This window comes from Nannobrachium achirus (assembly GCF_963921795.1).
Source record: "Nannobrachium achirus genome assembly, chromosome: 1".
NCBI lineage: Eukaryota > Metazoa > Chordata > Actinopteri > Myctophiformes > Myctophidae > Nannobrachium > Nannobrachium achirus.
This window is the reverse complement of record NC_137810.1, coordinates 62,526,719-62,541,833: the sequence shown is the minus strand read 5'-3', so window position 1 is coordinate 62,541,833 and position 15,115 is coordinate 62,526,719. Positions and strand designations below refer to the sequence as shown.

At 44.0% G+C, this 15,115-nt stretch overlaps 1 protein-coding gene across 1 annotated transcript in view; it reads right to left on the bottom strand.

The window, feature by feature from the left end:
• pdgfra (platelet-derived growth factor receptor, alpha polypeptide) overlaps positions 1-15,115 on the bottom strand; it is a 53,455-nt gene that overhangs the window by 33,737 nt on the left and 4,603 nt on the right. Inside the window, exons 3-7 of the mRNA XM_080723513.1 lie at positions 14,348-14,617; positions 10,872-11,138; positions 8,644-8,774; positions 2,993-3,155; positions 1,222-1,414 (exon numbers count right to left, since the gene is read on the bottom strand). Of these exons, the coding sequence (XP_080579639.1) occupies positions 1,222-1,414; positions 2,993-3,155; positions 8,644-8,774; positions 10,872-11,138; positions 14,348-14,617 (1,024 nt within the window). The remainder of the gene's footprint in view (positions 1-1,221; positions 1,415-2,992; positions 3,156-8,643; positions 8,775-10,871; positions 11,139-14,347; positions 14,618-15,115) is intronic.

Below are 15,115 nucleotides of genomic sequence, written 5' to 3'. Positions count from 1 at the left end.
CAAATGTCTATATTCATTGTATGATGAATGGCAAAAATATATATATATATTTTTTTCTGTATTCTAGTCATTTATGTGCTCTGCTTCTGTTATCTGCTTCTGCTTCTGCATATTGTTGTTTTTTGTTTTGTACTATTGTTTTTAATCTCGGCACTGCATGAAAAAGAGGGTCCAGACGAGAATTAAATAAAGGTTTAAATGAAATGAAACAAGATCACAACGTGTCCCGATACGACGCGTTGTGAGCTTATAGATTTGCTATTTTAGCTATTCTTTTTTACAGAAGAGAACTCTCTCAGAACTGAACACATCTTTTGTAAGTACACCAGGGGTCTTCAACAGGGGGTCCGGGACCCCTAGGGGGTCCTCAGAGTTACTACAGGGGGGCCACCAAATCCTTTTGTGATAGGATCATTATTTTCAATTAAAACCTTTGAACCCTCGCATCCCTATTCTGAGCGGATCTACAAGCTCTCAAGTTGAGATCTTGTAGATCGGCCATTTTCAGCAAAGAGGTTTGGTGTAGAGGTCAAAAAGAGCAGACCAAGTACAGAGTGAAAGGTCAAGTTTACTACGTATCTAAATGTCTGAAAAACCATGAACACGAATCCAACACAGACTGATAACAGTCGACTCAAACAAGTCGATGAAAATCTGCTTCATCTCTCTCTCAGTTAAAGGACAACTTTGTTTTTTTAAAACAAGGGTTCATATTTTAGATTGTAATTAGAGAAAAGAAAAAGTGAGTGTTAAAATGTTTTCATTTGCTTCGTTCTATTTTTTTATCGTGTTCACCGTGCTAAAATGTGGGGCATGCATGCGTACGCATGGGGGCATGCGTACAAGTGGCTAAATATGTCTTTTTAGACACAATAAGCCAGCAGTTTCTTTATTGCTATGTACAGTAACACTTCTAGCCCCCATAAGTCACATCCAACTATGAAAGGTTGCGTTGTATCTTGGGAATGGGCTTATTCTGTGTAAAATGACATATTTAGCCACTTGTACGCATGCCCCCAATCACTGAAATAATAATCTCTAAAACAATAGAAAGAAGTAAATGAAATCATTTTAACACTCATCTTTTATATTCTTTAATTACAATCTAAAATATGAACCCTTGTTGTAAAAAAACTAAAGTTGTCCTTTAAGGGGTCCTCGGCCTGAAAGCGTTGAAGACCCCTGAACTACACAGGATAAGCCCCAAAACACCACCCTCACCGGTTGCCCTCCAGGTGGCTGGTCTTGGTGAGCAGATAGTAGCTCTCGGACAGGGCGGTGCCGTCCTTGAGCCAGGACACCTTGGGCGCGGGGTAGGCGTCGATGAGGATGGTGAACTCCGTCTCCTCCAGCAGGCTGACGAACTCCACCGCCCCGATGCCGCTGTGGTCCATCGCCACGAAGGAGCTCTCCTCTGGTGGAGGTAGGAGAGGGTAGGAGATATGGAAAATATACAATATCACCATACACGATCTTATCACGATTCCTTTTCGTGTTGGTTTTTATGGTTGTTCTTCAAGTTACGTAACAGTACAACCACCTACGAGGTAACAAAACCTAAAGGAAAATGGAGTAACAGACCGTTTAGACCGGTGGTCCTCAAAGTGGGGTCCAGGGACTCTCTGGGTTCCTTTTGGGAGGTCTAAATTGACCCTTACAAGTACGTAACTCTGACAGTATACAAATGAAACCAAATGGACCCTTACGGGTCCATTTGGTTTCATTTGTATACTGTCAGAGTTAAGGGGTGACCTTGCCATTGTAAAGTTTGAGAACTATACTGATTTAGACCAAAATGCAGGTTTAAATTAATTCTGCAATGAATCTCTGTATTAACAATTCAACAGGATTTTTTATAATGCTCCCTCATTGTATCACGATATACGATATCTCTGAAAAGGCATATCGCGGAGACATTGTAACGTCTCAACGATATTCATCACCATATCGCCCACCCCTAGACGGAGAGAGAGGTAGGAACGAGCCAAGAGAAACGGGATGTAGAGAAAGAAATTTGACGGAAGAATAAGACAAAAATATGAGAGAGAGATAGAGGCAGGAGAAACGAAAGTCTGGCAGACATCTGCGGAAGCCATCCCATAAAACACGGTGGATGATGATCATAGCAGAGGTGTAACTTCACTTCGGGATGGTCGAACCCGAGGACCAGCACGCCCCTGACGGCACTTTGACGTACACACAGGAAACCACGACCCAATTTACCTGACCAGGAGCACGATGGGAAAGCGATCAAAGTGGATTTGGTGTAACTTCTCGAAGACTGTGGGGAGCGCGAGCGTTCGGTCAAACCGTTAATAGGCCTAGAAATATTGAATGCTTTAACCAGTGAAAAATAGCAGATATACAAGCTCACAGCGCGGCACCGAGTGGGCACCGAGTGCCGCACTGCGAGCTTGTAGATCTGCTATTTTTGAAAAAAGTCGTGAAAATGTGCGCAAATCTTTGAATATATGTATTTTCAAAGCGAACGTTTGTAACTCAAATTTTGCTTCTGGGTGGTCCCTGGGACTAAATATTTTGAGATGGGGGTCCGTGGCCAAATAAATATCATTTTGGGGGTCCTTCACATGAAAAGGTTTGAGAACCACTGATATACCGGTAGTAGTCTTTCAAGAACAGACTAACTGAGATCCATTTAAGTGAAAAGGACCTTTTCTTTGACGATGGCTGGCCAGATTGCTGACATATAGAAACATAGGTTTTTCAAAAAATCTTAGAAGGATTCAAAAGACAATTATAGTCTTATATAGAATCGGGTAAAAAAAAATCTAATTTTCACGATTCTTCAAAAATAGCAGATCTACAAGCTCGCAGCGCGGCACTCGGTGCCGCGCTGTGAGCTTGTATATCTGCTATTTTTCAATAGTTAAAGCATAAAACAATGATACGCAATAATGTGTACCCCGTTCTAAATGGGTTAACATAGCTGCTGAAGGTTGTGACCCGGACCAAGGCGGAAGGGGAAACGTACCGAAGACGGTGACGGCGACGCTGCTGGCTCGGACCTCGCCGCTGAAGTCGTTGGTGACGGAGCACTCGTAGACGCCGCTGTCCTGGGCGGTGGCTTTCTGGACGTCGAGGGTGTAGAGGACCCGGTCGGGAAATGTCTGCTTCATCTGAACAGCGTCCATGGCCTGGAAGAACAACATGGATGTCAATAGGGCTGCGAATCTTTAGGTATCCCACGATTCGATTCAGAATCGATTCTTGGGGTCACGATTCACGATTTTTTTTTTTTTCAATTCGTTCAAATCCAAGCGATTCAAATTCAGAAACGATTATTTTCCGATTTAAAAACGATTCTCGATTCAAAACGATTCTCTATTCAATTCATATATCAGGATCTACTCCAGTCTGTGGCATGAAAGCAGAGTACATTTTACGTAGCCTTTATAATTGTAAAGGTGTTATCAACTTATTGCAATAATGTAAAAACATTTCTGATTTATTCATGCTTGCACACATTCTTTTAACTTGTACAAACACAACATAATATCTATTTTTCGATTTTTGGAAAATGAGAATCGATTCTGAATCTTACCATGTTAGAAACACGATTCGAATTCAAAACGATTTTTTCCTGCACCCCTAGATGTCATACAGGTATATCGTCGTTGTCAGGTGAAAACCTTGTATGTCCAAAACCGTTCGTTTTTCATTTATCGTTTTAAAAAATGATTTAAACTAGCGAAAACAGCCGATCTACAAGCACACAACGCCTCGCACCGCAAGGCGTTGTGAGCTTGTAGATCTGCTGTTTCCACTACTTTTGTGCGATGGCCTTGTATGATAAAGCAGGGCTTTACTTTGCGAAAAAAAAACATACAAATTTGAAACTTGGAGATACGAGGTTTCCACCCGACAACGACGATATGGTTAATAAGGGCCTCATAGATTGGCTATGTTCTGTGGGCGACACCGGCACACAACTAACGGCCCTTATTGTGTGATTAATTTGCCTGAAAAACATATTTCTTCGTTTGCATACACGAGTACATCCACACAGAACACGAATATTACATGACAGATAAAACGACGAAGATCTTTTGCATTTTCTCAAACGGAGGTTCATTTTCACCACAAATAAACTCGCCAAACGGTATGAAAATCAGCCATCATCACCTACAGAATATGAATACTTTGATGTGAAATATTCCCAGACGCATTTTCGGGGTTGTTTATTGTTCACGCTACCGGCATGTAAAAAAATAACTTTTAGTATAAATCAGTCTTTGGGCTTTTCTTTTTGAGCCACTGGATTTGGACAGACTCATGCATGCTGACAGAAGAAAGATGGCCTTCTCTATCCTGAATCTTGTTTTTCTTTGTGTTTTGGGGAAAGGGGGGGGAGGATTTCTCCCTCTCACTGTGCGTTTCCCGTTCCTTTGCAGGTATCAGCGCTGGGTTCCATTTATCAGTGAGTGAGAGCTGATGGCTAAAACACTCGCCGGGCCCACAGGAGATAAATCAGGGTCGCAGTGCCTTTTTAAAAGCCTGTAATTGCAACTGAGACCAAAGCCGGGAGTCCTCCTGACAGCCTCTGGAAAACGGCTTAGAGGAATCCCATGCACTAAAAAACAGACGTTTTTGTCCAAATGTGCTGCAGGGATTACGGGCGCACAGGCGCGCACGCGCACACACACACACACACACACACACACACACGCGCGCGCGCGCGCGCGCGCGCACGCACGCACGCACGCACGCACGCACGCCAAATGGAGGAAGAAATAAAAACGATTCTTATGCCCTAAAATACATGCAGCGTGCTCACGTACTTAATGCATAAAATGTTTCACAGGGATCACGGGGGTCAGGTGGAAGTGGGGCGTATATCTGCTCTACACGTCCCGGGGTCACAGCGGTCACAGGATTTACTATCCTCCCTTCCTTTTGAACTGAAAGTCCTTCCTACAACGAGACGTTTCGTCCTAAACTTCCACAAACAACTCTCTCATCAGTCGCTCTACCTATACCAGCTCATACAGGTGTTTCACACGCTGTGGCCATATACTAGTCCAGTGGTTCTCAACCTTTTCAGTCCACGACCCCCAGAATTATCATATTTTAACTAAGGACCCCCCCATGCCTCTACCCTATAAGCACTAAGAGTTGAGACATTACATTTTGTATAACACGGTTCTATTGTGAAAATAGCCGATCTACATGCTTGCGAGGCGTTGTGAGCATGTAGATCGGCTATTTTCACAATTTCTGCCCCTAATATGAGAGAATTTGGCCAATGTTTAATTTGTTATTTTAGAGGTATTAAAAGTCCTTAAATTGTCACTTTAGAAATGTGCAGATACCCTCTATACACTTAAACTTTATGTTGGTTTATTTACTGCTGAGTGAGAAAACAATGTTGCACATTAAGTTAATCATCTGGGGACCCCCCCAAAATAATGTGGGGACCCCCCTGGCGGTCCCGACCCACAGGTTGAGAACCACTGTACTAGTCCATGGGCCATACGAGATGTTGCTCTCCGAAAGGTGGCAAAGGTTACTATGCATTTTTGACATTACATTATATTTTGGTATGATAACCCTTTCTTAGACACAGCTAAATTGGTGTTATCAGCTGCTAAAGTCGGTGTCCCGTTAACTATTACTATATACAGGAAAAAATGCAAAAAAGAATCTTCTTTAAGTAGCATAAGAGGGTTACTAGGGTTTTTTCATGATTCTGAATCCATTGCAAGCATGTGTTTTTGCATGAAAAACATTCCTTGGGCTAAAAATGGCTACCCACAAAACTGTGAAAAGCGATGACTCATCACTAAACAATAGTTTCGTGGGGGCGTTTTTAGCCCAAGGAATGTTTTTCGTGCAAAACACATGCTTGCAATATGGATTCAGAATCACGAAACATCTCGTATGGTCCATGGACTAATAGCAATAAACCATTGCGGCTGCGGGTCTTACTGGAAAGGTCCAGATCCATGCATTTACATCGTCACACTGTCGAGCAGAAACCTTGTATCTCCAAGTTTCTAATTTGTATGTTTTTTTTTCCGTAAAGTAAAGCCTTGCTCCATCATACAAGACTGTCGCACAAAACGAGTGAAAATAGCAGATCTACAAGCACACAACACCTCTCTCTCTCTCTCTCTCTCTCTCTCTCTCTGGATCTCTATCCTTTCACACTAAACAAATGGTGCTAAAAGCACTAACAGTGGTTGTTTGCTTTGGTGCTATGTAGTGAGGTATATAATAGCAAGTCAAATGGTGTTATATAGAACCATTAGAGGTGTCTGTCTGTCTGTCTGTCTGTCTGTCTGTCTGTCTGTCTGTCTGTCTGTCTGTCTCTCCCTCAGATGTCAGTGTGTAGACCAGTAATTCTCACTTTTTTTATTTCAACCCCCCCAGTTTGAGTTTCATCTCCGGTCCTCAACCAAGAACCACTACTTCAAAATCCTTAATGTTGCCTTAACCCAGAGAGTGCACAGAGCCTCAAGGGTCCATCTGGTTCCTAACCAATCAATCATCTAGCTGGGGGACCCCCTGGAACTCCCCTCAAGGACAACTGCATGGGGGTCCCCCAGAAGACCCCATGTTGAGAGTGGTCTGGTGTTTTATTAGCCATTATCTTGTCTGCTCCCTGAAGCCTGCCGGCTGCGTTGCTAACGTCCAAGGGCGTCACAAGGGGGAGGAAAGTGGGACTGAGTTACTAGGGCCCAAGGTGTTGGAGGGGCCTTCATTATTTGATACTTTAGCTATTGAAAAATAGCAGATATACAAGCTCACAGCGCGGCAGCGAGTGACGCGCTGCGAGCTTGTAGATCTGCTATTTTTTGAAAAGTTGTGAAAATGTGTGCAAATCTTTGAATATATGTATTTTTTAAGCGAACATTTGTAACTCAAATTTTGCTTCTGGGGGGTCCCCGGAATGAAATATTTTGAGATGGGGGTCCGTGGCCAAATACATATCATTTTGGGGGTCCTGCACATGAAAAGGTTTGAGCTCCACTGACATCTAAACATAGGTTTTTCAACAAAAAAAACAATAGAAGGATTTGAAATATTCAAAGATTTTCATGATTTCTCAAAAATAGCAGAGTGCCGCGCTGCGAGCTTGTATATCTGCTATTTTTCAATAGTTAAAGCACAGGGGCCCCACAGTGAATCCTTGTACCCAGGGCCCAGAATTTGGTGCGACACCCCTGCTAACGTCTCCATGAGTTCCAGTGTTTTATGACTCTTTTCTTTGGCTCTGCTCTCTCTCGCTGTATTTCCTCCTCTCTTCATTGACTTGGTGTCCCTCCGTGTTCTGTTCCTGCCCCAGCGGCGCTGAGACTTAATTTCGGTGAATAATTATGTTGGACTGCAGACTTCGCAGGGGAGAAGCGTAACAGAGCTCCGAGGACAGTTATAAAAGGGAAGGGAAACCAGGACAGGAAGGAAGGAAGGAAAGACAGGGATGAACGCACACGTCTGAACCTGGGCGCGTTCTATCTAAATCTTTGTCCGAACGCATTAATCCCAGAGATCGACCTGAACGAATGGATCGCAGTCTCGATCTGAACGTGTGACTCTGAACCTTCACTGAAATCAGAATCTCAACCTGGGTGCAAGAATCTCAACACACAAATCCAAATGTCAATCTGTCAATGCATGGATCTCAAACCAGGGCAGGAATTTCATGAAGGCCATGAAGGCCATGGCCGCCGTTGCCCCTCAGTTTGGCCTTGTGCCCCTCAAAGTCTCAAACCAATGGCATGACTTGAGGCCCCAGCTGACTGTACCACTTTCTCCTCTGCCTCTTTATTTCTGCCTTTATTTTATTTTAAGGTATCTGTCCGCTATTTGTGTTCTGTATTTTGTTGTTTTTATTGTATTGTTTGATGTATTGTTGTCTATGCCGCTGCAACCCAATTTGCCCTTTGGGGACACTAAATAAACCAACCTTGAACCTTGAACCTTCTTTCTGGTGAATATGTAGACACTAGACACCAGTGTCTCTTTCTTGTCATGTAGACACCAGTGTCTCTTTCTTGTCATGTAGACACCAGTGTCTCTTTCTTGTCATGTAGACACCAGTGTCTCTTTCTTGTCATGTAGACACCAGTGTCTCTTTCTTGTCATGTAGACACCAGTGTTTTTTTTTGCTGAAATCTTTTTCTGAAATCTCCCCAGAGTCCCCATCTTTAAACCAATCCAGAGACTTTGATCGGTGAGAGACTTTGATTGGTGAAGAGCTGAGCATGGTTCAGATTGTAAATACCATCATTTATCTATTTCACTGCAGATTAGGTTATCATCCCTGACCCTTAAATTCACCAAATTCTTTCAATGGACTAAAATCTTGTTTTATTTGATGGCCTTCCTGTCCTGGCATTTGGCCTTATTGTGCCCTCAAAAAATGGACAACACCAAAGGCCAAGTGGCCATGCCCCTAAAATGATGAATTTCCAGGCCTGATCTCAACGCATTAATCCAAATCTCAAGCTGGACCCAAGAATCCGAAATGCATGAACGGGAACGCGCGAATCCAAATCTGAATATCGTCGTTGTCGGGTGGTAACCTCGCATGTCCAAAAGCGTTCGTTTTGTATTTATCATTTTAAAAAAATGATTTAAACTAGTGAAAATGGTTTTACATGGCAGTCCCTGACAACTCACCTGTTTCCTGGGGTGGAGCCACTGCTGGTGGAAGGCCATGCCGGTGGGGGCCACGCAGGTGACGTTGAAGGGCTGTCCCACCCTCACCGCCTCCTCGCTGGCCCTCACCTCCACGCGGAAGTCCTCTGACTCTGCAACAAAGCAACCAGAGAGAGAGTCCCAGTTAAAAACAAGAAAAGACATCTGAACAGATACAAATACTCATTCATTCCCATATCCGTTACTCTGCTAAACGCAGGCCGTTAGTAGGGTGTGATGACTCTAGTGTAATGTGATGTAATGTATGCACTTGACCTGTAGGTCAGCACTGTGTGTTGTGCACTATTCGTTGTAATTTACTTTCTGTCTGTCTTGTCCTGTTGTTTTGCAACAGCCTGCATGTCCAAGACAAATTTCCTTCGGGACCAAATAAATGAATCTTGAAATCTTGATCTTGAAATGGGACAAGATATCAGCACCGTCATCCTCATGATGAGATCTCATGATGAGATCATGTGTTTTCTGAGCGGTGGCTCGTGTGCAGGGGCGTCACAAGGGGGGAGGGGGGGGGGGGAAGAAGTGGGACTGAGTTACTATATTATACTTTAACTATTGAAAAAATAGCAGATATACAAGCTCACAGCGTGCTGCAAGGTTGTATAGATCTGCTGTTTTTGAAAAGTCATGAAAATGTGCGCATATCTTTGAATATAATGTACTTTTTAAGCGAACATTTGCTTCTGGGGGGGGGGGCTGGAACTAATCTTTTGACATGGGGGTCCGTGGGGGCCCTGTTGAGCACCACTGACATTTCAAAAAGAAGGATTTGAAATATTGAAAAATAGCAGATCTACAAGCTCGTAGCGTGGCACTCGGTGCCGCGCTGCGAGCTTGTATATCTGCTATTTTTCAATAGTTAAAGCACAAAATAATTGAAGTTAATCCTTGTACCCAGGGCCCAGAATTTGGTGCGACAACCCCTGCTCATGTGTGTGTGTGTGTGTGTGTGTGTGTGTGTGTGTGTGTGTGTGTGTGTGTGTGTGTGTGTGTGTGTGTGTGTGTGTCCAGTTGATGACAACAGGACACTCACACGGTGACAACAGGAGTGTGAAGTCATCTCCCCCAGTGCTAATGACATCATGACCTCATGATGGCTGTCACACGGTGAGATCACTCCTCTCTCTCGGCTCCGAACCGGTAAACACAGAGTGTTAACAGCTGCGCACAATAATGTTCCCCAGCTTGTCCTGTTACCCTTCACTTTTACTGCTGCTTGAAAGGAAGAGTAACGCAATAGTCGTTTCCCCTTTCTTCAGAAGTACACGATAGTTTAGCTTTTTTTTGTGTATTTTTAATTGAATGATTATTAATAAAGTCACAAGCCTACAGTAAAATGTTAAGAGTGACACTCCGTTGGGGGAATTGTATTTGCATAAGTTACCTAAGCTTTTGCAGCGTGGCCAAACAACAGTCTGGAGTTGTTGCTTTTTCTGTCAAATGCACTCATGACTACATGGAGGAATTCATAATTTCGCACATATGCCTTTCATGGCATGACATGAGAGCTAGTTGTTTTCATATTGTTGTCTAATTCAGGCAGCTGCAAAGCGTATGTTTTATGTCCCTCGTGGGAGACCAAACATCTAGCACTCATTCAAGATCCAATCCCCACTTATGAGATTCAGTCAACCTACTGGATTCCTACAGCAGTGGTTCTCAACCTTTTCAGTCCACGACCCCCAAAAGAATCATATTTTAACGGGGGACCCCTCATCCCTTACGAGCACTAAGAGTTAAAGCACAAAAATTTTTTTTTTTAAAGATTTGTTTTTGGGCTTTTTATGCCTTTATTTGATAGGATAGTAGACTGACAGGAAATGGGGAGAGAGATGGGGAATGACATGTGGCAAAGGTCATCCGGATTGAGAATCGAACCGCGAGTGCCAGCAGGCATCATAGCCTAGTATGTGGTATGCGCCTTGACCACTAGGCCAGCGGGCACCCCGAAGCACTACATTTTTGTTCAATTGTGAAAATAGCAGATCTACATGTTCACATGTGTAGCGTTGTGTCGCTTTGCGCCGCGTTGTGAGTTTGTAGATCGGCTATTTTCACTACTTTCATTTAAAAACAAAAATTGGGATTTTAATATGGGATTTTGGGAGTCGTGACCCATAAAAAGAGTGTCCGTGACCCACAAACGGGTCCCGGCCCACTGTGTGCACTAGGGTGCTAGTGGACCTTCTTACCCTTGTCGCCGTCGTCCACCGTGTAGACGTCGCTGCGGGCCACCCGGCCGCTGACGGTGGTCTCGCACTGGTACTGTCCGGATGCCAGGCTGCTGATGAAGCCCATCTTGGTGTCGTAGGGGGCGGGGATCTCCTCGCCGCTGGGGACGCTCTTCAGCAGGACGTGGGAGCCGGGGTCCGACGCACGGCAGGGGATGATGGTTCCTCCCGTGAACACCGGGACCACCAGGTTTTCGGGCTCCTCCGGGACAAACGGAACCTGGGGATCTGTGTGGCACACACGAGAAACATATGGGTTGTTATGGTTCTTTAGAGGGTTTCTATTGCTTCTTGAGCTTAGTTTAGGCACCTCTAATGGTTCCCTATAGCACCATTTGGCAAGGGTAGCAGTAGCACCTTTAAGATGCTGTACCTAGGGCTGTCACAATTATTACATAATTAATGTTGAGAAATCTTAATATAGTTACAAACACTTTCAAAAAGTAGTGGAAATAGCAGATCTACAAGTTCAAACTCTCAAACGTGGCCCCCAGTTGCCCATGTATGCTATAGAGCAGGGTTCCCCAATTAGTTTTCCCCAAGGGCCGAATTATGTCTAGGGTACCAAGCCGAGGGCCACAACATTGCTACTCCAGCGACAGTTCAGATATCGTCGTTGTCGGGTGAAAATCTTCTATGTCCAAAACCGTTGGTTTTGCATTTATCATTTTAAAATCATTTTAAGATCTACAAGCACACAACGCCCGTTGTGTGCTTGTAGATCTGCTGTTTTCACTACTTTTGTGCGACGGCCTTGTATGATGAACACAACGACGATATACTAGTGTTGTTGCTGCTCTTATACCACCATTATTACTGGGGTTGGTGGGGGCCAGACAGTAGTCCCGCGCGGGCCGCAAATGGCCCGCGGGCCACCTATTGGGGAACCCTGCTATAGAGTGTTTGTTCAGTATAGCCTAACAGGGGTCTCCTCGCCTCTCCATCTGTTTAGTAAATAAATTAATCTCCAGGTGGGTTGCCAGTTTCATCCGAAATCAGGAGAGAGACCCCATTTCAGCTTACATTTTACAGCGTTCCTGTTTCAAATGTGTCTGCTCACTTCTTTGAGCCATCATTTTCACTTGTATTGATCGTTTACCCCTGTCCTGCATGCATCCTCTCTCTGGATCAGGGGTCTTCAACGTTTTCAGGCCAAGGACCCCTTAGTTGAGAGAGAGATGAAGCAGGGACCCCCACAACCTTGTCATAGATTCCATATAGTTTAATCGTTTGACAGCACAATCATCAGTGCATTTTGGATTCATGTCAATTTGTGTTTTCAGATATTTAACCACTTGAACGGTCAATACTTAATAAATTTGAACTTTTCACTCTGTACTTAGTGTGCTCTTTTTCCCCTCTACACCAAACTCTTTGCCGAAAATAGCCGATCTACAAGCTTGTAGATCTGCTATTTTTGGCTAAAGTAAAGTTCAGAGAATATGGACACTCTGGTTCAATTGGTTAATATAAACTAGACCAGGTCACCTGGTTCTGCCAGACCCGCAATGAAAATCAGAATGCACTGAACTAACACATGAACACACAGGATTGTATAGGCTGAGCAGCTGGAAATGTTTCTGAGCTTGTAGATGGGCTGAGGAATTTATAGTGTCAGCAGCTCGTCAGCCAACTCAACTCAGCTGGTCCTGTACAGGTGACGGCACTCAAGGCAATCAGCCGAGCAAGGGAAGGGAGGGGCAGATGAGCAGTCAGAGGCAAACACAGGCACACTGAGGAAAAGAGGGACCGACCGACCGACCGACAGACCGACAGACCGACAAAGCCTTTTGTAGGCCGACCCCCTGGGTCTGGCAAAAAGGAGAAAAAAAGGTTTCTATCACACAAAGATTTGGAGGACCCCCTGTAGTAACTCTGAGGACCCCCTAGGGGTCCCGGACCCCCTGTTGAAGACCCCTGGTCTGGAGAATGCATCTGAAAATGCATTTTCTGTTTGCTTAAGTGCTGGAGAGACAGGGACCCCCTGTTACTGAACAAACACCATAGCAGTGATTAGCCTACTATATGTGCTGTTTAACACTTTATTTGAACACAATAAAATCAGGCTACTGCAGCAGCCAGCAGGGTTGCACTCATGAATAAAAACAATGCCATGCACAGTGGTGTAAACTAGTGACCAAGTGCATTTACTGCTCGATGCGACACGTTGTGAGCTTGTAGATCTGCTATTTTCAAAAGATTATTTTACATTGGAAAACTTGGAATGGGACGTTGTGCACAATGAGTACTTTTACTTTCGGTAATCAAGTACACTTTGATACCAATACTTTTGTACTTTTACTCAAGTAGCCCACATTTTGAATTCCGTAAATTCCTTTTACTTGTAAGGGTTCCCACACACCAAAATACCTATGTGAGTGGATTCCCCATTCCGCCAATGCATTTCAATGAGAATGGAGCGGTTTCATGCCAGTAGAGGATTTCTGCAAAAAAACGCTCCATTCTCATTGAAATGCTAAATAACAAACATGAGTACTTTTTCCATCAGTGTAACTGGCGCTTTCTTCAACATTATTGTTTTTACCTGGGACTGGGGTGGGCGATATGGTGATAATTATCGTTGAGACGATACAATGTCTCCACGATATGCCTTTTCAGAGGTATCGTATATTAACTCTATATTGTGATACAATTGAGGGAGCCTTGTAAAAAATCCTGTTTAATCGTTAATACAGAGATTCATTGCAGAATTCCATTAAACCTGCATTTTGGTCAAAATCATCAGTTCTCAAACTTTATAATGTCAAGGTCTCCCCTTAACACTGACAGTATACAAATGTAGCTTCGGCCTAAGTTCAATAAAAAGATTAAAACCGCACTTGCTTTAGTCCACGTCACTTCCCTTTTCTCACGCTGTCAGAATTCACTCATTCACAAATCTAAACGTCCCCTCCCTAACCAATCAAATCCTACAACCTGTCTGCGCTCAGCCAATCGGCGATTAGGCTCCATTCTATGAAATAGCCCTGCTTCTAACCCGGCATTCTCTTTGCAGACAGCTTCAAGCACCCCACCTCCGTCCCCAGCTCCTCCTCAGTCCTGGAGTCAAGGGGAAGATGGTTCTCCTGCTCTAGAAGATCAGAACTATCACCACCAGCGTCTAGACTCCATGGGGGGATCTCTCTCCTATTCTAAATATATAATTGTTTTGCTAATGGAGTCTAATCGCCAAATGTGTACTTATTTATTCCTTTGCTTATCATTTCATTAAATACGTGCATGTTCAAGAGTTACATACTTGTGACGTTCAATTTAGACCTCCCCAAAAGGAACCCTAGTTTAGTTTTTGTCAAGTAACTTGAAAAATAACCATAAAAACCAACGTGAGAAAGAATCATGATAAAATCGTGTATTGTGATACAGCTTGGGGAAAACATTGTGACATTGTATTTTTTCATATCGCTCCATACCCCTACCTGGGACATAGACGTAGATCTCGGCCTCGTTGTCGTCCTCGTCCTCGGCCTCGTATCTGCAGCTGTAGTACCCAGTGTGCGCAGCGGAGGCGTTGTAGATGAACAGGGTGGAGGTGTAGTATCCGGGGTAGACGAAGGTGTTGTCGGGCAGCGGCTCGACCCACTGCACGTTCCGCTTGCCCGTGCAGCTGATGTTGAACACGGACATGCGCTGAAGCACAAACTCCTCCTCGTTGGATATGATGGTCGGCGGCGACAGCCCGGACGAGGCTGTTAGGAGGAAGGGGATTTTTTAACATGTGCGTTATTTGGAATACCAGAAAACTCGCCCTAAAACAAACTCGCCCCAAACTTGTTTCCCAACGGGTCTGTGGCCTTAAGCTAGATGCAGATTAGACTAAAATCAAATCTGTGCTTCTGGGGGTCCCTGGAACAAAAACGTTTGCAATAGGGGTCCATCCGTGGAACAAAATATTTTGAGATGGGGGTCCACGGCCAAAAACACATTTTGGGGGTCCTTAACCACTGATAAGCACATTCTACAAATCTATACTATAATTTTGCGAATGTCTGAGTGTCTGTCACAGCGTTTCTCCTCAGTGGCTGGAGCAATTGATCTGAAATCGCATCACCATAAGCATATGAACACACCTGACATAACTGTGAAGCCCGTTTGTCACTTTCACAAATCGTATGCTGTATATTAGCATTTTTATGGTGTATCTACTATCTATTCTGCATCTAGCTTGAGGCTAATCTATTCTGCAT